The sequence below is a fragment of the Palaemon carinicauda genome, chromosome 4 (genome assembly GCF_036898095.1).
Source record: "Palaemon carinicauda isolate YSFRI2023 chromosome 4, ASM3689809v2, whole genome shotgun sequence".
Taxonomy (NCBI): domain Eukaryota; kingdom Metazoa; phylum Arthropoda; class Malacostraca; order Decapoda; family Palaemonidae; genus Palaemon; species Palaemon carinicauda.
Genome location: NC_090728.1, coordinates 94,588,606 through 94,614,696, shown reverse-complemented (window position 1 = coordinate 94,614,696; position 26,091 = coordinate 94,588,606). Strand labels below are relative to the sequence as shown.

General features: G+C 44.8%; 1 protein-coding gene across 5 annotated transcripts in view; it reads left to right on the top strand.

The window, feature by feature from the left end:
• LOC137640067 (ubiquitin carboxyl-terminal hydrolase 20-like) overlaps positions 1–26,091 on the top strand; it is a 318,666-nt gene that overhangs the window by 119,111 nt on the left and 173,464 nt on the right. For all 5 annotated transcript variants that reach the window (XM_068372501.1, XM_068372497.1, XM_068372498.1 and 2 more), the window contains exons 5-6: positions 8,852–9,084; positions 19,697–19,829. In XM_068372501.1, the coding sequence (XP_068228602.1) occupies positions 8,852–9,084; positions 19,697–19,829 (366 nt within the window). The remainder of the gene's footprint in view (positions 1–8,851; positions 9,085–19,696; positions 19,830–26,091) is intronic.

Below are 26,091 nucleotides of genomic sequence, written 5' to 3'. Positions count from 1 at the left end.
TGTTGATGAGATCATGGTGAGGGGTAGATGGAGATGGTTTAGGCATCTTCTTTGTGCTCCCCAAGAGAGATTAGTTCACCAAACTTTCAATTAGGCTCCACAAGGCACTAGAAGTGTTTGAAAACCCAGGCCTACATGGCAGAGGACTATGAAACATGAAGTAGAAGATGATGAAATGAGAAGTATTGATTTAAAAGCTCAATATAGAGACGACTGGCGAAATCAAACCGAGGCCTTTTGCATTAATAGGCGTAGGAGGAAATGATGATGATGATTTGTTGCCAGAATAAGTTTCATTGCTGGAGGTCGCTTTTTTGGTTTTAAGAATTTCTTGTGTTTTCTCATTCCTCCTATTCTGTCCCTGTCTGTCTAAAAGGGAAAATTTTTCCATATCCCTCCTCCACTTCAATGTTGATAACTGGGGTAGATAAATTATCTTGAGGAAATATTTATTAATATGGAATTTTCATAATAAAATTAATATCAATAATACTTAACCTGGATAATTTAGCTAGTCCCACCCAGCCTTCCCTTATCATCTGTCTGGCTACAAGTGATTTTCAAGGTGAGTGGACAGCAGTTCAGCTGGCAGTGTTGCCAACTTGGTGACAGAATAGGAGGTAGCAGAGTTGCCAATGTGGTTAAAATTTGGGCATTGTTTGGAGATTCAGGGCTAGTTAAATTATGTAGATAAGTTATTGATATCAATTTTATTATGAAAATTCCATTACTCTTGAATTTCAAACTTTTACATCAATATCTATTATCAAAAACAGAACTTGAGTATACAATAGTACTAAGTACAATAATTACTATTACAGTATTAGTTGCCTTAATTTCATCTTCATTGCTTGTTATCTCCTATAGATTCTTGTTTTCCTTATTAGTATTTTAAATTTGTTTCATCTTTATATCTCTAACTTGATGCCTTGCTCTTTTAAGCTTTTAACAAAATATTGTTTCTTTTTGCAGCTATTTTTTACTCAAATGTCTTAGGTCTTCTGCATATGATAATTCCTGACATAACTTTTCTTTCTGAATGACAAAGTAAATGCATCACTACCACAAATAAAAATGGGTTCAAAGCTTTCCCCTGGTGATCAACTAGACCTCATAGTAGTTATGTCTTTCTACAAATTTTTCTCACTTATGGTTATTCCCCTTGTATATATAAGATTTGTTCTGTAATTGGAATACAAACTTATGCTTTTTATAGGGGTATTACAGTACTTTCGGTGAAACTGAAAGGATGAGCTACTAGAAATTAGCAAGGGTTAACCACCCATACCTGTAGTTTGCAAGGGTTAGGGGCTAGCGGCTATCCCTCTCCCTCTCACACACCTGTGATTGCACTTCACTTTGCTTTTGGCTCGGATGGAGGACAGTTGTTACCGTTCTTCTTCCTTGCTGTTTGGACTGCCATTGATAATTTACTTTTGCTTTTTCTTCCAGTGAGTGCCTTCCTGCAAACTTGCCCTGGTCTCGAGGGCTGCTCCTACGGTACATGTATTTCTGCTGAGGATACCGATCCCCACTGTTTGTGTCCGGCCAGCAGGGGCAGCGGTATGATGTGAGTAACAAGTGTAATGAGTGTCGGGAGTGTTCTGCCTCCCAGTGGGAAAGGTTTGGGCGACAGCGAAATAAGTCTAAACGGGATTTTTCTCCTTTGAAGGTTTTTTTGAAGCAGAAGCAGCGTAAAACTTCTTCGTCCGCCACCCGACCTTCCTCTAAAGCTTCTGCTCTAACGTTTTTCTCCAGGGAACCATTGAGTTGTAGCGCAGGCCCTTTAACCCCTGGAAAACTTCAGTTCTTGAGAGGTGTTACTTCCCCTAGCGAAGCAGCCCCGCCTCCACCCCCTACCCGATAGAATTCTTGTCTCTGTCGCCTGTTTTGCAGGCGTGACCGTCCCCGGGATTGCCTGGTCCGCCTTCCAAGGTGTTGCTGCAGTTGCTTTAGCAAGGTGTGAAGATGCGGCGTTCGTATGCTTATGAAGTTGATCCTTTGGCCCTTGTCAACTTAGTGGTGTCCGAGGATTCGTCTGCTGCCCTGCCAGCAGATTCTGTTCCTGCCTCTTCCTCTGCTCCTTCTACTGCCGCTGATGACTGTGCTTCCCCCATCGCCAACCATCCACCAGGGGCGGAGCAAAGTCCATGGCATGTCTCTCTTGTGAGTGATCACACCTCTTTTCCACGAGAGACCAATCCTAGAAACCTTTCTGTGGAGGCCTGCTGCCAATCAGCTTACTGATCCTGCCCCTGCTGGGGCTCATCATCGTGGTCGCCGTCCTTGGTATGCTAGCTCTCCTCTCCGCCTCAGACGTGCTTCTTCACCTTTGGTGAAGCGACGTCTTTTTGGCTATTCTGCTATGTCATCGCAGCACTCCTCTACAGAGGATCCTCCTTTTCATGGTTCTTTTGGCTCCTGACCTTTGCCCATTTCTCTGAACTCGCAGTCAAGTTGTTTGCTTGCCCTGCGGCATTCAACAGACCTCATCGCCCCGTCTCCTGCTTGTCAAAGAATCCCGGTTCGTGATTTTCCGTCTAGGATCCGTTCGTGATCCTCTCCTGCATATGTTCGTCCTTCTGAAGGTCACATCCCTTCTCCAGGATTTTGATCAGCTTTGCGCCTATCTTTTGCGCACCGATCTCCTGCCTGCTGATCTCCAACTCACCAATTTCCTGATCCCCTTGTTCATCAACATTTTTCAAAGTACAAATAAAGAGGTAAGCGGCTTTCCAGGCCTTCGCTACCTCGAGCTTCGGCAATCTTTCCGAGGAAAAGCAAGCTTCCTCCTCATCGCTCTCCATCGCCTCATTCTCCTCTCTGCAAACGCATAACAGCGCGACCAGCAGGGTAGGTGGAAAAGGGCAATCTTCAGGAATTTAAATTCCCAAAATCCTTTGTGGGGTCCCTCTTCATCGATTCCTTCATGTGAACTCTCCAACAGTGCCTCCATCAGTCAGCAGCCATGGTTCGGAGCCTTGGTCAGTGGGGTTACGTCGGGTATTCCATCTTTACGCCCTGCAGAAACTCCCAGGATTCCTCTGGAGGAGTCTTCATTATTGACTGATCCAAGATAGAGATTCACGCTTCCGTCTCCCCTGAAGAGGAAGAGAAGCGTCCCCGTACAAGGTTTCATCTTCCAGGGTCAAGTTGACCCCTGTCAGGTTATCCCTTATACCCCCAGGCTATTTGGAACTTTCCAACCCTTAACCCCAAGGTTTTTTTTTTCAAGCACATTTTGCTATATATATTTTTTAAATTGCTCTAACAGCCTTAATTTTTGTCATAGAGAGGTCAGGTTGGTCTCATTCTTTTGGAAAATTCCTGATGTTTCTCAAAAAGTTATCAAAAATATGAAAAAAAAAATGTAAATAGTTTTTGCAAGGACGTACCAGTACGTCCATGGGGGTAAAGGGATGAGTTTTGTGAAACGTACCAATACGTCCTTTGGGGGTAAAAGCGTTATCTAGGATGAGGTCAAGTGCCGCTGGTTCCGTTTCTCCTTGCTCTCCTGCTCCTCACTTGCCACCAAAGCCAGAGGTTTCTCGCAGGGAAGAGTCTTTGCCAGACTGTCCTATCCTCCCTCATAGAGGAAGTCTCGCGAGACGGCAGTATAACGGCCTTGAAACCCAAGGAAGTTTCCATACTTCCCCCTTTGGGTGGCATCAGAAGGTTCCTACATCAAAACCTTCGGTGCTGGAGACGTTTTCCCTCCTAGGAGATAGTCTAAAACACTGCCAAAATCCTCTTGAGGATTTCTAGACTGGCAGAAGGGGTCAAATCATCATCTAGCAGCTTCGACATGGACCACAACCCACCCCGAGATGCCTCGTGGGTGGATGACGATGACCAAGCTGTCAATCCTTCTTCAGAAGTGGAGTAGAGGGAATCAGAACACTCCTTTTGACAAGTTCTGGCTTGCATGAGGACCTTCAATGTGTTGGTAGACCCAGCAGTGGCTCCTCAGAAAGGGGGCAAAGACACTGTCCTAGACCGTGTCTTTGGCTCTCAGAAGCCAGCAAAGTCCAGTGCAGCTTTGCCCTGGTCTCAGGGACTGTAGAGTGCCTGGTGTAAGCTCCCAGACTCTTCCTCACTTCGATCAGGCTCGTCCTCAAAAGCTCCTCCCACCCCCTTGTGTCCAGCAGAGGATCCTTGACGAGCTCCTTCCGGCTCTTCCTCTTCACCATTCCCTAGAGGAACTAATGAAGGGGATCTTTCTGGAGAGACTTTCCGGTCTTCAGATCTCTTTCTCAGCTGCAGAGATACTTAACCAGGAGAAAGTGGTGAAGTATGCCATGTAGGCTACTTCGTGGCTGGATCTTTGGTTAGGATCCGTGGGGAACCTGGCGCAGACTGATGATTTCTCCAAGAAAGGCACCAAGAAGGCGATGGAAATTTTCTGCTTTTCGGTACTCGTACCATTGAGTTCCTTGCCCACCAAGTTGTGAACTTGTGGACCAACACCATCCTGAGGTACAGGGGTTCGGTAGTCGAAAGGTTCCATCGCCAAGTCCCACACGTCGAGATTGCGAGACTCTGGAACTTCTCTCTAGAGGGCTCCTCTTTGTTCAAGCTGAGAGATGTCGAGCAGGCTACAGAGAGATAGAGGAAATTCCACAAAGACTTCTTCTTCCATAGGTCCTTGACATCTTGGCCCTACAGACCACCAGCTCCTGCCAAGGACAAGAAATGCTCCAAGTCCTCCCATAGAGGGAAACACCCCAGATGTGGTGGCTGTGGCCGCAATTGGTAGGATTTGCAATCCCCCAGCTTGTCCACTAGTGGGGGAATGCCTCCATCGCTGCTGGAGGAGGTGGATGCAGCTCGTGGCCGAACCCTGGACAATCTCCATGATTCGTTCAGGGTATTGCGTCCCATTCATTTCATCTCTCCCTCTATTGATCAAGAATCCAGTGTCAAAGAGCTCCTTTGTGATGGGATCTGCAGAGGGGCTGGTCCTTCTGGCTGAAGTCTAGACCATGTTGGTGAAGGGTGCTCTTCAAGAGGTCCTCGATGACTCCCCATTCTCCAGGCAACTCTTTCTTGTGAAAAAGGTGTCTGGAGGCTGGAGACCAGTCATTGACCTCTCAGCTCAGAACAAGTTTCGTCAAGCAAACCTCATTCAGCATAGAGACGGCAGACACAGTAGGACAAGAGGTAAGACCACAGGACTTCATGTGCTCACTGGACCCAAATGACGGAGACTCCCATATCCCAATCCATCCATCTTCAAGGAAGTGTTTGAGAATCAGTCTGGACAACAAGAAATATCAGTTCAAGGTGCTGTGCTTCGGTCTTTCCACGGCACCCCAGGTCTTCACGAGTGTGTTCACCCTTGTGTCATTCTGGGCTCACAGGTTTGGCATCCTTCTCCTTCGTTATCTGGATGACTGGCTGATCCTAGCAGACTTGGTGCAACCCTTCTTCAGCACTGAAACATAATTCGGAGGCTTTGCCAAGATCTGGGGATCATGGCAAACCTCTAGAAGTCATCCCTGCTTTCTACTCAATGACTGTTATACCTGGGAATGATCATTGACCCCAATCTGCACAAAGCCTTCCCATCAGACAACAGGGTAGTGATGCTGAGTAAGGTTGCAAGACCATTCCTAAGATGAGAAGAACTCCCAGCCCATAAGTGGTTATATCTCCTCAGGCACTTATCATCTCTGGCCTGTGTAGTTCCCAACGGCCGCCTCGCGATTCGATCTCTCTAATGGCATTCGATCTCTCTAATGGCAGCTAAAGTCCAACTGGAATCAGACCTTCAATTCCCCAGACATTCTGATCCCCATGTTACCAGAGGAACAGATGCACCTCGAGTGGTGTGTAGCAGATGAGAATCTGCTAAAGGGCGTTGACCTTCTCGTCCCCCTCCCGGACTTGATGCTTTTCTCAGATGCATCAAAAGCGGGGAGGGGGGCACATGCTGCACCACACAACCTCAGGCCTTTGGTCAGAGTTTGAAAAGTACTAACACATACATCTCTTAGAGATGAAAGCAGTCCTCTTGGCCCCTTCAACAGTTCCATAAGTTCCTGGCAGACCACTCAGTGGTGGTGATGAGCAACAACACCACAGTAGTGGCTTACATCAACTAGCATGGTGGTAATTTTTCTCAGTCCCTATCCCATCCAGCAGTAGAAATACTCAGATGGGCGAAAGTCCACTCGTCCTGATCAGTTCGCTTCATTCCTGGCAAAAGGAATGTGTTAGCGAACAACCTGAGCAGAGTGACTCAGATAGTGGGTTCCAAGTAATTTTTGGATCTTGTAGTAGCCAACAAAGTCCTGACATTGTGGGGTTCCCCGACAGACGATCTCTTCGCAACGGCCCTGAATTTCATACTTCCATTGTACTGCTTCCCAGTCCCGGACCCTAAGGCTCTCTGGCAAGATGCATTCCAACAACGGCGGGACAACATCGACGTTTACATCTTTCATCCGTTCTGTCTGATGAGAAGTGTACTCAGCAAGGCCAGAACATCAGGTAATCTTTCAATGACCCTCATAGCTCTGTTATGACATCATGCAAAATGGTTCCAAGACCTTCTGCAACTCCTGTTGGAGCTTCCAAAAGAACTTCCTCTATTACTCGATCTACTCAGACAACCACACATCAACGTTAATCACAAAGCCATAGCTTTGCTACGACTTCACGCCTGGAGACTATCCAGCATCTCCTCACTCAGAGAGAATTTTTGCAGCAAGTTGCGAAAAGGATGTCTGGACATCTGCAAAGATTGTCATCTTCAGTCTACCAGGGGAGGTGGAACATCTTCTGTGGTTAGTGTCGTGGAAGGGTTATCTCTTCACTCAATGCCACTATTCTAGCAATAACAGAGTTCTTCATGTATCTGTGGAAGGAAATGCTCCTCTCAGTTTTGGCAGTAAAAAGCTATCCCTCAGCCTTGAGTCTTGCCTTTAGACTGGAAGGAGTAGACATTTCTTATATGCTTGAACTTTGGCTCCTCATACTGAGTTATGAACTTACCTGTCCTCAGTCAGAAGTGAGACCTGCTCCTTAGAACATGGTTTGAGTTATTCAGTCCCTGAAGGGTCCTCCCTATGAACCATTACGACAGGCAACAGATCTCTAACTAAAGTTGAGAACGGTGTTCCTACTCGCTTTGGCTTCGGTTAAAAGAGTCAGTGAACTTCACGGTCTCTCGTATGACATCGCCCATTCAAGGGGATGGGGAGAGGTAAGCTTCAGCTTCTTCCCTGAGTTTGTAGCTAAGACTCAAAATACGAGGGTAGCGGATCGTAGATTCGATTCCTTCCAGATTACGAGTCCTCGTTCTGTAATCGATGACCCAGGTCATCTGTTACTATGCCCAGTAAGGAGTTTGAGGCTCTACCTCAAAAGAACAGCTGTAGCTCATCCCCGAGTGCCATTGCTTTTCGTCAGCACAGGAAGGTTTAAGAAAAGGATCACTAAAAATACCATTTCTGCTTGGATTCACAAGGTCATTCACCTAGCATTAAATCCAGATCCTCCTCCAACACGTCGACCAGAGTTCATGACGTCATGAGCATTGCTAGGTCCCTGGCCTTCAAATGGAACTGCTCTGAGGCTCAGGTTCTACAAGCGGGCATATTGAAGCGTTAGATTACCTTCACCGCTCACTACCTGCAAGACGTAACCCACAGGAGACTCGATACGTTTCCTATCGGTTCTGTGGTGGCTGAACAACAACTGGTTTAATACCTCAAGCTCCTTAATGGTCAAGTAGCAGGAGGTTAAGGGCATTGGTTACCCGGTTTTAGTCTGAGTGAATGAAAAGGAATGACTGGCTCGTTTCTTTTCTTTATCCACCCCACTCTTGGGAAATCAGCATCCAGGGTCCTCTGCACAGCTGACCTCAACCTCTGCAGGTAAACTATTGCTCTCTTGTGTAACCTAGTACTGTATTGTGTCATTACTGTTGTGTCTCCATACCCTGGCGAGGTAGTATTGGGAATGTCTTGGTGACCTCGGATGATTCCTAGGTTTCGGAAGATCTCTTACCTTGAGAGCCCCATTGCTAGTATCTCAATACACAGCTTGTGTAGGCTGCAGACCATGCACAGTAAGGTTTAGAGAGGTCAGGGTTTCTTGTTTTATGTTAACACACATGAAGAGGAATCCCCAAGTAATGCCAAAAACCCAGATTGGCAGGGACATCCGCCCTCTTAATGGGTAAGTTAACCCTTATAAATAGCGTAGGTATGTATTCCAGTTACGGAACAAATGACAAATCTTGAAGTAATTTGTATTTTTCCAAACGATACAAACCTGTAGCTATTTATACCAGTCTCCCTTAAAGTCCTACCTCCAAGCAGAAGTGAAGTACAGTCACAAGTGTGTGAGTGAGAGGGGTAGCTAGTACCCCCCCACCCCCCGCTAACTAGCGGTATGGGTGGTTAACCCACGCTAATTTCTAATGGCTCGTCCTTTCAGTTTCGCCGTAAGTAATACTCATATAAATAACTAAAGGTTTGTATCGTTAGGAAAAATACATATTACTTCCAAATTTGTCATATTTATGCTTTTAAAAACTTCCCCAGTTACATGTAGTTTTTCCCTTTTGATTTTGCATATGTATGAGCATTTATTCTATTTACATCTCTTGAAGGTTAATTTTCATATGTAGCTTTCTTTCAATCACTTTCTCTAGTCATTGAGACCATTTTCCTAAAGTTTGTTACTTTTAAATTTCAAGTTAGTTTACTTATCATACACTTCTTTGTTCATTCTTTTTCTAAAGTATATTACCAATATTACGATGGTTGAAAATTGTTTGACGTGATATGTTTCTTCTTTTTTTATGATTTCAATGTTATAAGGTTTTGGCTTTGTATTCCAGGTCTTGTTGGGCTTCGGAACTTAGGTCTTACGTGTTACATGAACTCTGCTTTACAAGCAATGAGCAACTCCATGCCATTAGCCCATTTTATGATAGAGTGTCCAGCATTTTTAAGAACTGATAGGAAGACACCTGGGCTAGCTCGACCATTTCAAAGGCTTATGGTAGAGATGTGGCACAGAAAAAGACCGAGTTTTGTCACTCCTTCTGTACTTTACCATGGCTTTAAACAGGTTAGTTATCAGTAGAAGAAAAAGAATTCTTGTTTTGCTAAGGGTTTTACTCTGGATTGTTACATATTAAACAATTGGTGATTGTTCCGACACTCATACAAACCCTACGCTATTTATAGGATTATCTTTCTGCAAAGCTTGAAGACCAGCCATTAAGATTTTAAGTGAGGTGGCAGTTAATCAACCGCTAGTTAGGGGTAGGTGGTTTGCCAGCTATCCCTCTCACTCGCTCACCAGTGTGTTCTTGCCACTTTTGATTTTGGCTGAGAGGAGAACGAATGTGTCTGCTCTCGACTCCTCGTTACGACTCAGCCATTGCCTTTATTCCATTCTCTCTTTCAGGTGTGTGTGTGTTTCTTCTGCGCCTCTATGCAGATTTTTCCCCGAGCCTGAAGGTCGAGCTTGCAGGACCTTCATATCTGCATTTAAGATCGACCCTCATTCCTTATGTCCTATCTGCAGGGGGCGACATTGTGACCAGGATGACACTCGCAATGAGTGTAGGGAGTGGTCGGCCTCCCAGTGGCAGAGGTTTAGGCAGAGGCGCAAGAGGAAGACCAAGAGGGAATCATCTTCTTCGGGTCTACCTCGAGGGCGGAAAATCAACCTCTGTCTTCTTCCTCAACCTCCTGATCTCTTCTCGAAGCTTCTGCTTGCTCAATCCCTTTTGAGGGTTGGTTGAGTAGAAGCGTAAACCAATTAATGCCAGGGCAACAATGGGGTTCCGGGGATGTTACTGCCTCCCCTAGCGGGGCAACACCGCCCCTGCCCTCCTGAGAGTCCTCTTCCTTATCTGACCTTTGTTCCGTAACTGCAATACAAATATGCTCTATTTATTAGTGGTATTACTTTCAGCAAAGCTGAAAGGATGAGCCATTGAAATTTAGCGAGGGCTAACTACCCATCCCACTAGTTAGCTGGGGGGGATGGTGGATTAGCTCGCTACCCCTCCCACTCACACACCTGTGATTGAGCTCACTTAGCTTTTGGCTCGGATGGTGAATTGTCGTTACCGCTCTTCATCCTTGCAAATTTTTGGACTGCTATCAATGCTTTTTGCTCTTCTTTCCAGTTCGTGTGCGTGTTGACTTCTGCTGGCCATGCGTAACTGCCCTGGTCCTGAGGGCCGCCCCTGCGGTACCTTCATATCCGCCGAGGACACTGATCCTCACACCCTTTGCCCTACCTGCAGAGATCAACGGCGTGATGTGGCTAATAAGTGTTTTGATTGTCGGGATTGGTCTGCCTCTCAATGGGAAACGTTTGGGTGACGGCAAAAGAAGAAGTTTAAGCGGGACTCTTCTCCTTCGAAGGCTTCTTCGAAGCAGAAGAAACCCAAGGCTTCTTCTTCCGCTTCCTGACCTTCCTCCGAAGACCCTGCTTGTTCTGACTCCTCCGGGAGACTGTCGAGTAGTAGCGCAGACTGCTTAATCCCGGAACAACTTCGGTCCTCGAGAGACTGTGATGTTTCTCCTAGCGAAGTAGCCCCCTCCTCTCCCTTTGGGGGGGGGGGGGGTTGGGTCCTTGACTCTTTCTCCTATTGTACTGGTTTGGCTGTTCTAGGGGTTAGTGGGTCCGCCCTCCAGGGAGGCCCTGCTGCAGCTTCTTTGCCGTGGTGCTAGCCCGCAGCGTTGGTCAACATAGGAGGTGGATCCTCTGGCCCTTATTGATGTTTTGATATCGGAGGTGTCGTCTGCTGCCCTGCCTGCCGACGTTTCTGCCTCTTCCGCCAATGCCGAAGACTGGGCTTCCTCCCCTGCCGAACATCCTTCGAGCGGGAAGCAGTCTTTCCTGCGAGTGTTTTTCCCTCTCGAAGGAATTCACTCTTAGAGACTCCTCTTCGGAGGACTGCTGCTGACGGTCAGCTCGCTGACGGTCAGCTCGCTGACCCCCTGGCCCCTAGAGGGCATTTCTGTGGCTGTCGTTTCCGACGTGCTCGTCCTCCTCTTCACCTGAGAGGTGCTCCTTCGCCATCGGTGAAGAGGCGCCTCTTTGCCCTCCTCGGAGGAGGATCCCTCTCGTCCGACATCATCTGGTTCCCGACCTTCTGACAATGCTGCCCCTAGTCCACGAACCTCGGTTCAGGATCTTCGCCCGAGGATTGCTCACGATTCCATTTAGAGGATATTCGTCCTTCTGAAGGGCGTCCTCTCTCCAGCTCATCATCCTGTTACGCGCCAACCTTCGACTCACTGACCTCCTGCTCGTCCGTCTCCTGTTCTGTCTCCAGGTTCGTGACCCCCTACTGCTCCTCACTCTCTGTCTCGCTGTCTGCCCGCGAGCCAATTGCTTGTACGTCATTCACCTGCGTGGGTGTCGCCTGCTCGTCCTGACGATCGCGTTTGTCGTGCGCTCTCCGACCATCGTCGGCCAACACGTCGCTTGCCAACGTACCAGGCACCCACCAAGCACCGTTTCCCCAAGTAACGCATGCTTTGGATCATCGTTCGCCAGGCCGCTCGACTGCTGCCCATTGCCAAACCTCGTGAAAATCACCGGAGGTTTCCGCTGTTGTCTCTCGCCAACACAAACACTCTGCACGTCAGCAATCGCCCAAGCGTCAGCGTTGGCCGTGTCAGTGCGCGTCGACAGATCATTGGGCAATGCTTTGCCAAGGTCATCAATCTCGTCAATCGCCGCCTACGTTTCAATGATCTCCGATGCGTCAACCTGCACCGTATCGGCAATGCTCGCCAGGTCTGCAACAATCACCAGCTTGTCGGCACTCACCAACGCGCAAACGTGCGCCTACACCCCAAAGCTCTCCTCATCAACCGTCACCGGTTAGACAATGCTCGGCGACGAGTATGCGCTCGCTAGCAGGTAGGAATGCACCACATCACAAAAGCTCGGACAGAAGTCGACTTCCCTCATCCTCCATTAACTTCCAGGAAGTCTCACCATCAGATGGAGGAACAGGTATGTGTCCATAAGGATAAGGAGCAGGAACAGAAAGGTAGGTTCTTGCCCTCCAGACCTTCAGTCCTCTCACCTAGGAAGGGCCGAGTCTTATCCCACAGGTCTCCGTTGCCTCATTCTCCTCCTCGCAAACACATTACAGGGTGACTGCCAGGGAAAAAGGGAAAGGTCACTTCTAGTGAATCTAAAATTCCAAAGGTACCCGCACCCAAGGCGGACCCACTGTATCCAATGGTTCTAGTGAAGTCTCCTTAAAGGGAACCTTCGGTTCCCTTCCCTTTGGGGATCTTCGCGACAGCACCAGCATCAGCAAACAGCCCTGGTTCCGAGCCATCGTTAGGGCAGTGGTGCAAGCTTCCAGGCCTGCCTGCTCAGCTCGCTCCGTGGAAGCCTCCGCAAGCCTTCAACATCCTTCGGCCCCAGGAGATGCTCTGCAAAGAACTTCGGCTGTCTCTTTCGTGAAGAGAAAAAGAGGAGTCCCAGATACCATCTCATCCGCTAGGGTGAAACCAACTCTTGTGAGACCATCAACAAGAAGGCCAAAACTCCCTGGTTCTCCTTCCACGCACTCTCCTGGCTCACTGCCATCTCAGCCAAGGGAACCTAACGAGGAACATGTTGCAGTCTCCTCCCTTCCACCTTCGGATGAAGACTCCCTTCGTGACGAGAGCACCCCACTTCCGGAAGAAACCAGGAAGGCCAAACCATCCAAGCCTTCCTTACTGGAGACTGACCTTCCTCGCAAGGAGTCGAAAGACTCCAAGACATTGCCAAAGTCCTCTTCAAGGATCTCCAGACCCGCAAAAATAGTCAATCACCCCAGAGACGACCACGGCCCACCCCAAGACGAGCTCTCGGTGGTGGACGAAGTTGACCTCGCTGCCAGTCTCACTTCAGAGGAGGAACAGAAAGAGTCTTGACGCACCTTCTGGCAGTTACTAACTCTGATGAGGGTTCTCAATTGGTTTTCGGACCCAGAGATAGCCCCCAGGAGGGCAAAGACACAGTCTTAGACTGTGTCTTTGGAACTCAGAAGCCCACGAATTATAGTGCTGCTTTGCTCTGGTGTCAGGGGCTGAAGAATGCCCGGACTGAAATAACCCTACAGTCTCCGAATTCTCCTCCTCCCTTCGTTCGGGCTTCTCCGCCAAGCTCCTCCCACTTCCTTGTGTCCAGCAAAGGAGGTATTATGAGGCCTTGGACGAGCCTCGACTAGCTGTTCCACTCCACCACTCACTAGAAGAGCTGACTAAGGGGGACTCTCTAGAGAGAGACTCCAGCCATCAGGTCGCGTTCTCGGTGACAGAAATCTTCAATCAAGAGAACGTTGCGAAGTATGCACTGCAGGCTACTTTGTGGCCAGATCTATGGTTGGGGTCCTTTGGAATCTTGGTACAGACTGAGGATTTCAAAGTACCAGGAAGGCTATGGAAATTTTCCTCCTCACGGGTACCTGCACCACTGAGTTCCTACCCCACCAAGTATCAAAGTTGTGGGCTACTGTAATACCATTCTCAAACGTAGGGACTCGATATCCGAGAGATTCCAAAACAGGTCCCTAACGCCGAGATCACGTGGCTCGTGAACTCCTCTCTCGAGAGTTCGCTATTCGAGCCTAGGGACGTTGAGCAGGCTGGAGAGAGGTGAAGGAAGTCCCACCAGGACTCTCTCTTCCATAGGGCTTTTGTGAAGCTACTCGGGGAAGAATCACCTTTATCTTATAACATTCAGAATGATTTTTATCTTGTAGCTTCAGGTCTTTTATATTTTGAATTATTATATTTTTAAGTTACGCTGAGTAGTTACTGACATTATCCTTTAGAGCAATTTATTACTTTTACATTTAAGATCCTCAAGAGATGTGGGTGCAGGTAAAATGGCGTTTAGTTTTCGTCGTTTTACTAAGTAAACTTTATTAAACAACGATTTTACAAATCTCTTATACATTGCAGAATTAGTAAAAACACAAAACTGTAACAAAATTAATTCTCTAGAAGATTGGAGCTTGCAACTGTGGACTGGAACTTCTATTTGCTGGGGTTTGCAGAATCCATGAGTCCCCAATTCAGGCAGGAAGGGAACTCTTTCTAAGATAGGTGTCATCCAAATGGACCCGTTGAAAAATTCCTTTTACTGTACCTCATCTCGGGCAGGAGTTAGTTATTTTTCCACCTCTCGGTTGAAAGGCATAAGGGCATCTGCAACTGGAGTTCCCTCCTATTTGTTGCGGCCAATTTAATCGCATTTCTTGAAGTTAATTAAGTACTTATCACGTCGGCACTTGGTGTGGGGGCCACGCCCCAAGATGTGAGAGAAGGGGGAACCTTTCACTGTGATTGCTTATGAGGGAAGAGCCAGTCCTGCTTCCTGGCAGGCATCTTTTGTAAGCCATAATAAGGTGTGGCAAATTACGTCACGTCATGTGATTGTTTTTGTTTTATTGGTCCCTTCTTCGAACGTAATGTTTACTTTATTCATCAGGCTTGATGTCCTGGTGATGTAATTGTTACCGGTTTCTTGCAAGACTTCCTTTGTTCCGGAGAGCAGCACGTGGCAATTACTCATAAAAATGAGTCATGCGCTTAGGTTCTGTGCTGGGCGATTTGTTATGTCGATAAAAACTACAAAGTAAACATTTAATTCGCACAATGCCTTTACACTCCATCTCTCTCTTGATTCTAGTCTCTCTCTATTCAATAATTCTCTCTACGAAATCAACTAATTTTATTTGTCTCATCGTTTAATTAATGAACAAAACTTATAAGATAGCTAATCAAATTCAGGTAGTCGTCAACTTACGACAGAGATAGAGACCGAGAGACACACAAGTGATTTCGATGTATGTCGAACTCAAAAAGTGAAATTTCCGTAGATTTATTATGATGCGTCATGATTTGGCAATAATCTCGATCATATTTTGTCAATATTTTCTTACCGTTCATCATTATTTCATTATCTTGTTTCATAGGATATCATATGCTCTATTACTGCATTTTTGTATTCTATTTTTCAATTTTGAAAGCATTTTACCAATGAAGAATTACTTAATAGTTTGTATACCTTTGGTTATGATCAGCTGATCTGAAAATCCTGCATGCAACCGTATCAAAAGATGACGTACATACGAATGGCGTATTTATCATATAATTTCTTAACTTATTCAAAATATTTTCATGATGAATATTACATCAGCGTCAATATACCATACAGTTCATTTTAGCCATAATTATAAGTTTACATGCAGAATCATTCTAGATCTTTCTCTGTGTGTGTGTTTGTGCTTGCTCTCGTAATCGCATCGGTCGGTCAGTCGGTTTGTGTTGTAGCCAACACTTCTTGTTGGCACGGGCCTTTCCCTTGCTCTTTTGGAAGGTTGGTTGATTAAATAAAAGGAAATTTGAAATGTTTTTAGTTGTAGAGACAGATGTGAACAGGGTAAGGATAATGGTGGTAGTGGAAGAGGGCCATCATGTCATGGATAGTGTTAGTTAGAATGGGGACGTAAGGCCTTTGAAGAGTAGAGAAAGGGTGCAGGTGGGGTTGTCCAACCCTTTACTCCCTAGGGTCCCTGCGGAGTATTTCAGTAATAGAGTAGTTATGGAAGTATACAGAGGACAATGTGTATAGGGCCTTATGGTGAGGGGATGAGATGGATAGATGAGAATTTCTGAAGCTGTTACCTTGGTGGAGGTAGTCTTGAAAGAATTGTCTGTGTAACTATGTTGTGGCTGTAGTCAGCCAGGCTTGTGGCGAGTATTTCAGTAGCAGAGTAGGTATGGAAGTATACGGAGGACGATGTGTATAGGGCCTTACAGTGAGGGGATGAGATGGATAGATGAGAATTTCAGAGGTTGTTACCTTGGTGGAGGTAGTCTTGAAAGAATTGTTTGTCTAACTATGTTTTCGACAATTGCTTTTCCCCGTGTGGCTGCAGTCTGCCAGGCTTGTGGAAAGTTGGTGTCCATTTGAAGGTCGCCCCTCAGCTGTGTTGTCTCCCTACATTCTAGTAGGTAGTGCAGGAGGGCCTGTTGTGGTATGACGTCACAATGTTTGCAGGGTCTTTGGTTATTATCCAAGATTTCCCAGTTTGCCTTGTATCCCAACCTGAGCCTGTATATTCATACAGCCTGCTCTCTTGGGGTGTATTTGTCAATGGGGGTAGGCTCTAGCTCCGTGGCCCATTTGTACCATGTGGCAGAGGGAGAGCCATTCCTTATCCACTTGTGTAGCTCCTTGATTAGATTTTCTTTGAGCTGTGGCTTTATTTTATTCTTAATTTGTTGCACTGCAGGCTGGATGTGCACCTGTACACTTTTTATGTGCCTGATGCTTTGGCTAGTTCATCAGCCTTCTTGTTCCCTGGTATCCCAGTGTGACTGGGAATCCAGATGAGAGTTACAGAGTTTCATTGTGCTAGTATAGTAGTGCTTTGATATCAGCCCGCAGGCCCTTGTTTTCTTTATTCTTTTCTTGTTGCAAGGCTTGCATTGAGGATCTTGAGTCAGTATGTATGACTACTGGTCCTTCCTCATTTTTAGTGGAATATTGCAGTACTTGTTTTATTGCAACAAGCTCTGTCTGCATGGTGGAGGCATTATTGGATGTCCTCCAGCAGGCCGTGAAATTACTGGAAAATACTGCAGCTCCCGTTGTCTGGTTTCCAGGGTCTACAGTACCGTCATTGTAATAGGTCTGCGCCCCTGCTGTTTCCGCAATCTGGATTGCTGCCTGGGCTGCATTCCTAAGTTCCTCCATTGTGCAGTCTACCTTTGCCCTAGGAAGATTAGTGTACCTGAAGGTTGCCACTTCTCTCTTCCACGGTGGGATGTGTTGTGCGCCCTGTCCTGAATCTGGGCTTAGTTGCATAATATCCTCAGCTAAGACCAGGCTCTTTATTTTATTGCTATGGTCCTTGCCATAGGAGCTTTGGGGTATGGACCTCTGGGTGTTTTGATAGTTCCTCTCGCACTCTCATTTTTGTTATCGAGTCTCTGTCTGAGAAGAACATATTTGCAATTGTGGATGCATTTCTCTGTGCAATCCTGTCTTCTAGTGATGGCAGACCAGTTTCCATCCTTATGTTGCACAGTCTTGTCTATATAGGGGCTCCTAGCATGAGCCTCATGGCAATGTTTTGAATTACTTCTACTGAGGCTTTTTGGGTATTTGTCAGGTTGGTGAGGGTTGGAGTGGCATAGTCTACTAGCGTTCTGGAACAGGCTAGATAGTACTTCTTTTGAACATGCTCATTTGCTCCATCATTTAGTTTAGTCATGTATCTCATGGCTGCCAGTCTGGCATTTGCTTTATCTTTGAGATGCTTGATTTACTCCTTGAAGGTGAGTCGTTTGTCTATTGCAACTCCTAGGTATGTGTAGCTGTCCACCCACTTTAGGGGTTCCATTCCTATTGTGAGTGGATGCAGGGGGTTTGGGGCTTTAATTGTCATTGCCTTGGTTTTGCCTATTTTTATTTTTAGTCCCAACTCATTGGACTTTTGATTGATCTCATTCAGTGCTCTCTGCATTCTTACCATTCTGACTGGTCCTCGAGCTATTACACATGTCATCCGTATAGATAAATATCTCTACTCCTTCAGGGAGTTGGAGAGAGGCTATGTTTTCCATGAGGAGGTTGAATAGGAGGGGGCTGAGAATCCCTCCTTATGGTGGGCCATTTTCCAAGTCATGAAATGCTGATATCACTCCTTGGAATTTGACTCTAGCTTGTCTTCCTAGCACATAGTTCTTTGTCCATGCCAGTAAGTGACCTTTTACTCCTTTTCTGGCTACTGATTGCATCATTGCTGCTGGGCTGGCAAGCTCAAATGCTTTTTCAAAGTCTATGAAGACTATAGTTGCCTTCTTTTGGTTAATGCGGATCAGAACGTCAGTAATGCATTCAGAGGTTACAATTCCCTCCTGATATGCATATAGCTGTTTGTGTAGGGGGACCAATTTTGTACTTCATTCTGTTTAGAATTATTTTTTCTCTGGTTTTTTCCATGCAGGATACTAGAGCTATTGGTCTCAGATTCCTTGGATCCTTTGACTTGGGGATTGGCTGTGTCTCTTGTTGCCTCCAGGCTAGAGGCCTTGTGTTCTCATAAAACTACGATAATCCTTCATGAATTAATGACTTCTTGAGGAACACTGGCCAAATATTAAAAAAAAGCCCTCCCCATACCTCATATGAAGATGTGACGACATCCATCAGATAATTATTGGCAGAAAGGAATTGTGGGTGGAGCTTCACTAATTCTCTGGTAAACAATACCTTGCCTTAAACCTCTCCCAATGTATAAAAACTGCTTTGTTTTGTTAGGAACAAAAATTTAGGTGGACTTATTCATTACTTCACTTTCTTACTATATGTTAAAACACATACATGTATACGTAGCAGTGTGGAAGGGGTTAAACCCGCTGCAGTAGCTCACCCCCGAGTGTTAGCACTCTTCTTCAGTACTGGGCGTGTCAAGAGGAGTGTCACAAAGAACACTATTTCAGCTTGGATTTGCAGGGTCATTGACCTTGCAGTGAATCCAGACCCTACTCCTGGTTGTCAAACGAGAGCTCACGACGTCGGGCATTAGTACGTGCTTGACGTTTAAAGGCAACTACTCTGTGGGGCAGGTACTGCAAGCAGGCGTGTGGAAGTATTAAGCAACCTTCACAGCCAACTACTTGTAAGACGTGACCCACAAGAGCATGGATACCTTTTGCATTGGTCTTGTGTAGGCTGCACAACAGGTGGTTAAGTATATATCAGGCTCCTTGATGGACAAGTAGCAGATTGTTGAGGGCATTGGTTACCTGGGATTAGTCTGGGATGAATGTATTGTAATGACTGGCTCTTTCTTTCCTTCATCTTTTCCCTCTTGGTTCATTGCACCATGGGTACTCTGCATGCTGGCCTCACCTATCTGCAGATGATAACCATTTCCCTTATTTAACTTAGCATAGATTTAAAATACTGTTATGTCCCCAATACTCCCCGCAAGATGGGTATTAAGATACATCTATGGCCAATACCAACATTCCTATTTATAACTCGTAATATCTTACCTAGATAGTCCAAGTGCTAGTTATCACATGCATACAGGTTCCCCAGGCTGCTACCTGTGCATTGCACAATCATTTTAGCGAGGTGTCATGGATTTCTCAGTAACAGGACAAGCCTGTACAGGAAAACCCCGGGTTAATGGCCAAGCTAGTAGTCGAACTTCCACCCTCCTAAAAGGGGAGTTATCCTATAAATAGCGTAGAGTTTGTATGAGTGTCAAATAAATGACAATTTTGAAAGTAATTTGTATATTTCGCAGCTTATACAAACCTGGAGCTACAGTATTTATACAAATTGTCCTGCTAACACCTGTCCCCCTTACAAAGTCCTGCCTGCAATCGATAGTGGCAAGAATACACAGGTGTGTGTGTGAGGAGGGTAGCTGGAATCCCCACTACCCCTCACTACCCCCACACCCCCACTACTAGTGGTTGAGTAATTGCTACCTCGCTTAAGATCTCAAGCGCTATTTTTTCAGCTTCGCTGAAACATAATCCTTTGAATAGCTCAAGGTTTATATATGTTAGGAAAAATACAAATAACTTTCAATTTTTTCAAATTGCTGCTTATTTGACCATCTATAGAATTTAGGCTATAGCAAAAATTAACCATATTGATATTTTTTTCATAGATGTATCCAATGTTCCGAGGCTATACACAGCAGGATTCTCAGGAGTTTTTGCGCTATTTCATGGACCAGCTACATGAAGAGCTAAGAGAACCTGTTCACACTTCTCATGAGGATGAAGAAAGTGAGATGGAAGGTATGGAAATCTGCTTTTAATTTTATAATTATTAAGTAATTTCTGGAGGAAAGTATGAACTCCGGAGAACAGACGCAGTTTTATTACAAGTATTGATTATCATGGGTTTTTTTTTTGATCAATTGAAAAGATAAAAATTAAAGAAAAATCAAGGAAATAAAAGGCCATAGACTTCTTAGGTGTAAATTTGTAACAAACTGAAGTTGAAGTTTGTAGTATACTAAATAATTTAATGATCAAAAGACATTTCTAAGAAATCAATGCTAAAATAGAACAAGGATAAGAGAAATAATGGAATGCGTTATACTAAATAATTTAATAATCCAAAGACATTTTTAAGAAAGCTAAGCAAAAATAGAACAAGGACAAAAGGAAACTAAATCATCAAGAGAATAGAATTGTGTGTTTTAATGAGATATCCTTACAAGTTATAGATTATACATTAGAGCAATACAAATGTCAGGAGAACAGGGCAAAGTCAACATTAATAATATTATGAAATTGGTAGGACCAAGACTTAAGGCATTCGCTGAGCTCATCTTCCCCATTTTATAGAATTTAATCATAGGTATTATCATTCACATAAATAGATAGTAGCATAAGTGGTAATTTTAAAGTAGGGACAATGTTGCGTACAATATATCATTTCATCAATATGACAGGTGTTATGGTCCAATGGCCTGTGCATACAGTGGAAAATCTTTGTATAGTATATAGGCCATTGTACTATAAAGGTGCCATAATTGTGGAGGATTGGTTGTATTGCCCCTTTTTGTCTACCCTGTATCTATGATTGTCCCTGCTTTACCTATTGCTATTGCCACCTATGATGAAAATGAGCTTTAACCATGAAAATTTTACCACTTTGTAAGAACCTCGTGTACATCCACTCAAGCATTAAAGATAGAGTCACAGACCCTAAGTTTTGTGAATGCCATATACTTGAAAGATATATTTGTTCTTGTGTGGATACAAACTTAGTCATTTAAATTGGGGTAAGCTCTGGTGCACTTCATTACGACCAGACAGAAGAAGTCTTGTGGGTATAGGAACATTGTATGGTTGTGTCATATGCCCGCCATTGCTTTGGTGAGATGATGCTAGCATACACACAGCCATTTAGTTCTTGGTTGTCATGAGGAATGGTCGTCTTTTACCGACTACGCTGAGTGCTTTGTGTGAAATCTTTACTCTTTTCTCAGAATGAGTGTTAAATCTGTGTTTATACGAATCAACGATGGTCTTGAAGGTCATCCTTGCAGCATCTTCATGAGCCATGTAGAAATTGATTCTCATCCCTTGTGTGCTATATGTAGGGGAAAGAGATGTGATATGGATCTCCCTTGTGATATTTGCAATGAATGAATGTCTTCCCGGTGGCAAAAGTATAACAGTTGCAGGAAGAAGAAATCTAATCGGGATAGTGCTCTGCCAATAGCTTCATCCTCAAAAGGAGGAAAGAAGTAGAAGCATTCATTTTCTAGCCCTAAGCTTACCTTGTCTGATCCTTTGTTATTGTTATTAGAGAATGCCATAAGTGATCATGACCCTACAGCCTCTACTACTTTATAAACTGAAGATAATGCCTAAGTAAAAGTGCCTTTGATATCTCTAGAGTTTGAGAACTTTACTCATTCTTCATCTCCGACTGTTTCAAGTTACGAGCAGTTGATTATGGCAGATGTGGGGGCCAAGGAAATTCCTTACTGTTCCCAGAGGTTTCCCCTTTTACATGTAAGAAAAGTATCTCTATAACGTACACCAAAACTTATGCCACATTATTCTACGAGTGCCTGAAATGTGTCTCCCATACACCTCCTATGGTTTTGGATGATTCCTATTATTCACCCTTGAGATCTTATTAGGGAGAAGCTCTTCCTGTAATCCCTAAGGGCCCTACAAATACAGCTTCCCGCAAGAGGGAAGTACATGTAGTGAAACAAGCTTCTTGCTGAAAATTGGTAAGCTTACTTGGTACCCCACAGGGTTCCACAGAGCCGGCTTCTCCAAATAAAGAAGTACTGTACAGTAGTCTCTCATTTTCCTTATAAATCTTCCAAACAGAGAGATGAGCAGTTTGTGCTAATCTAGTGTTGCATTTGCAGTTCCACAAACGACGCCTGCGTACACTTTCTTATAAAATTTTTGAGAAACGTCTGCAAGTATATCCGCATGAACACATATGGGACCTAGTGCATGCTGCCCATTCTCCTGTTGGTATGCCAGCTAAACGCACTGCCACCATTGTGTGTCCTGCTTAACAAGTGTCTGCCATTATAAGCATGCATAATTCTCAAGCAGAATCTTCTCCGGTATCCTCCTTGTAGCATGGAAACTGCTTATCAGTGATTCACAGATCTGAACCTCTGAATTATGAGGTGGAATTGCAGTCCTAGAGGTTAAACCTTGGCTTCCATCTAATGAAAGAAACGAGGAACGGACCCTTATCCTCTTTTTCTGAAGGTAGATCCTCCTGCCTCTCAGTATCGTGTGTCACATGCACATAATCGCAAGAATACTAGCTCCTCTATGACAGCTTATATATAACACAGGCATAGAATGATTGATGTTTATTGAAGTAACTACAGATTGCAAAAATCTAGGGTTCAGTGGTCATCAGCCGAGAAGGAGCTAAAACCCTCTCCTCCTCCACCATCTGATTATGAGCCTGTGTCACTAGGAAGAGAATATTACTATGATTATAACAGATCTCCTTCACACTCCTCTGAGTATATGTCAGGCTTATTCCTAAACATGAACCTACCCAACCAGTGTCCATCATTAGACCTACATCTCCAGGCCTTTCATTTCATATCTTATAGGGATAGATGACTATCCAGAGTCATCCACTCGAGCAGAACTCTTTGAAGTGACAGGTGTTACTTCCCTGGAGGTCCCAACCCCGGACTCGGGAGAAGCATAAAATTTTATGAATATAATGGGCCTCATTCGCCCTTTTAACGGCCTTGGTGAAGCCCCTTGTGCTCCTGTGGCGGGGAAACAATGCCTCATTGACAGGTTCTTTCCAGGCTCAAAGTGCCCATCATAAGTTTGACTTTCCCCTATCTAACCAAGCTAAGAACACCCTAGCTTTTCTGAATTAGCAAATTTAGATGCAAATAAATCCATAAAATTGAGTAGGTCGTCAAGACTACCTCCGCCTGCTCTGTCCCATTAGTTTAAGTTTTGCATACCTGGCCAGACCACTAGTCAGGAGCAGTATCTTTTTATGCAGTGTCTGAGAACCTTTTGGATCCTGATGTCTGAAAGCATTATGAAGATAATCCAATCTGGAGCAAAAGCCCTGGAGTTCTTGCTCCACCAATGTGCTTTTATGTCGGGTAATTGTGTCTTCAAGAGCAGGGAGGCGTTTCCTCCAAGTTTGCCCATCACATTATGGCCAAGGTTACATTAGCCCTAAGGAATACCAGTTTAATAGACCACCCGACACTTTTTTTTTCCACCTGCGGAAGTGACTGCAGTAGTTGAGAAAGGGGAGAATTCTAGCCAAGCTTCCTTTTTCAGAAGAGTAGCTGCATCACACCTGTCTGCTCCTCCTCCATCCATGCCTAGACCATCTCTAATAAAGCAGACACTCCAATGTCGTCTGCTACCTGAACCAGACCACGCTCACCAATACAAAAGGCAATCAGAACCTTCATCTTCTTTTTGGCGTAGCGGTAATCCCTGACGTCATCAGGGGGGATGCCTGCAAACTCATTGGACGAGGTGGCAGTTCTACGGGCAGAGCCCTGGGCGGTAGAGGTGCTCCGTTCATGGACTGTCACACTCCTCAGACAAAAAATCCAATGATCCCATCCTTCTATTCAATGGGATCCCAGAGAGATCTTCTCTTTTGAGAAGAAGTGCAAAAGATGAGAGAAAAGAATGCCATTGAGGAAGTCTTAGGTGAATATCCAGGTTTCATCAGCAACCTCTTTCTAGTTGAGAAACTGATGGGGGGTTAGAGACCCATTATAGACCTTTCCTGCTAGAACTGGTTCAAGATGGAAACTCCAGGCAAAGTTATCCAGGACTGTAGTCCATAAACCTGCAGGATATGCACTTCCACATCCCAGTCCACCCGAGATCAAGGAAGTCTCTGTGGTTGTCCTTCCAAGAAAAATTTACCTGTTCAATACACTGTGCTATGGTCTATCAGCAGCTCCACAGGTCTTCACCTGTCTTTTCACTCTGATCTCCTCTTGAGTACACGCCATGTGGATCAGACTTAAGCGTTACTTAGATGACTTTCTCTTATTAGCGGACTCAAAGGCTCAACTGATCCGCCACAGGGAACTTATTCAGATATTTCCGTGATCTGGGATCCAGTTGAATTACGAGAAGTTGAGTTTGGAACCACAGAATTGTCTTCAGTACCTTGACATGGACATACTCAGTCCAAGTCAGAATGTATCCGACCATAGATAGAATCCTGAGACTTCAGAAAATTGCAGTACCTTTCCTCAAGAAGTATATCCTTCAGGCTCACCTTTGGTAGAATCTCCTCGAATCCGTAGCTTTTCTTGAAAAGTTAGTGCCCTTCAGGAGAATGTATCTCAGTCAGTGCAATGGGTTTTTGAAGAGCCAGTGGTTCCAATCATATGATCTTACACCTGCTCTGTTGAGAATACCATAGGATGTAAAACTAGACATCTGTTGGTGGATTAAAGAGGAGTATCTGTTGGCCGAAACACCTCTACATGGCCGTCTTCCTGACTTTCTCCTATTCTCGGATGGTTCTCGCTAAAGGTGGGGAGCCCATGTTTAAAAGGAAAAGTGTCAGGAATATAGACAGGAAGACAAGTCATTCCATATACTACTCGGAAATGTAAGTGACATACTTGGTATTACTTTACTTCCAGAATATTGTTAGAGGTCACTCAATAGTGTTGATGAGCGACAACATGACTGTAGTGCCATACATCAACAAACCAGGAGGCTCTGTGCCTCACCTCCTTTGCCAACTGGCAGTACAGATTCAGCGTTGGGCTTTGGTGAACTCTGTTCAACTCTCAGCCCATTTCATCCTGGGGGAAAAGGTATGTGACAGAAGATAATCTGAGCAGACTAGAGGCAGTAGTTGGCTTAGAATGGTCTTTGAATTCTAACTTTGTGTTCCCCAATCATCAATATGCTTGCTATACACCTTAACCACAAACTAGCAGTGTATTGTTCTCCAGTTCTGCACCCAGCATTAGTAATGGAAGATGCCTTGCAACATCCTTGGGATGGTATTGACATTTACGCATTTCCCCTGTTCTGCCCGATTCATCAGGTTTTGAACAAGATTAGAATATCCAAAAATTTGAGAGAATTTTAGTAGCACCAAAGTGGCCTTGAGTGGAAGGGTATTCACATCATCTAGGTCTGCTTATAGAATGCCAAGAGAGCTTCCAGACTGGTCAAACCGTCTTCGACAACTTCGCATGATAAAGTTCCACAAAGCAGTTCATTGCCTGTCTCTTTGTAGCTGGAGGTTATCCAGCATCTCCTCCAAAAGAAGGGCTTTTTAAGGCCAACTGCAAAGCAACTTTCAGGATACCTCCACAAGTTCTCCGCAACATTCTACCAGGCAAAGTGGTCCTTGTTGTGTTATTGGTTTCGTGAAAGGAATATTGTTCCACTCAAGCCAACTATTCCCATAATTGTGAACTTTCAGCCTTCATCAAAAGATTTGAGCAGTCTTATACTCCTCACAAAATCAGTTCCCCAACTTGGAGTGTGATAAAAGTTCTAAGGTCCCTAAAGATGCTACCTTTTGAACCCCTCCGTAAAGCCATAGATAGAGACATGACACTAAAAACAATATTCCTCCTACCCCTAGCATCATCAAAGTGGGTGAGTGAGCTTTATGATCTGTTTTATCTCTCTCACTCCAACGGGTGGAGAGACCTATCATTCTCCTTTTTACTTGAATTCATAGCCAAGACCCAAAATCCATCTATTAATGACAATCAAGTCAACAGCTCCATTTCATCACTAAGGAGGTAACTGAAAACTTGGACAATATGCTACTATATCTTGTAAGAGCAGTCCAACTTTATTTATGGAGGACTTTGCCTTGCCGTCCTGGTATCTCCAACCCGTTTGTCAGTACCAGACAAAAGAAAAAGAGTAACCAAGAACACTATTTCTTTTTGAATATGTGAGACTATTATCAGAGCTTATAAATCTTTGGGAGGTGTACCAGGGTCCTTCCCAAAGCATATGATATCCATGGCATTGCTACAACCCTAGCATTATGCAAGAACCATTCAGT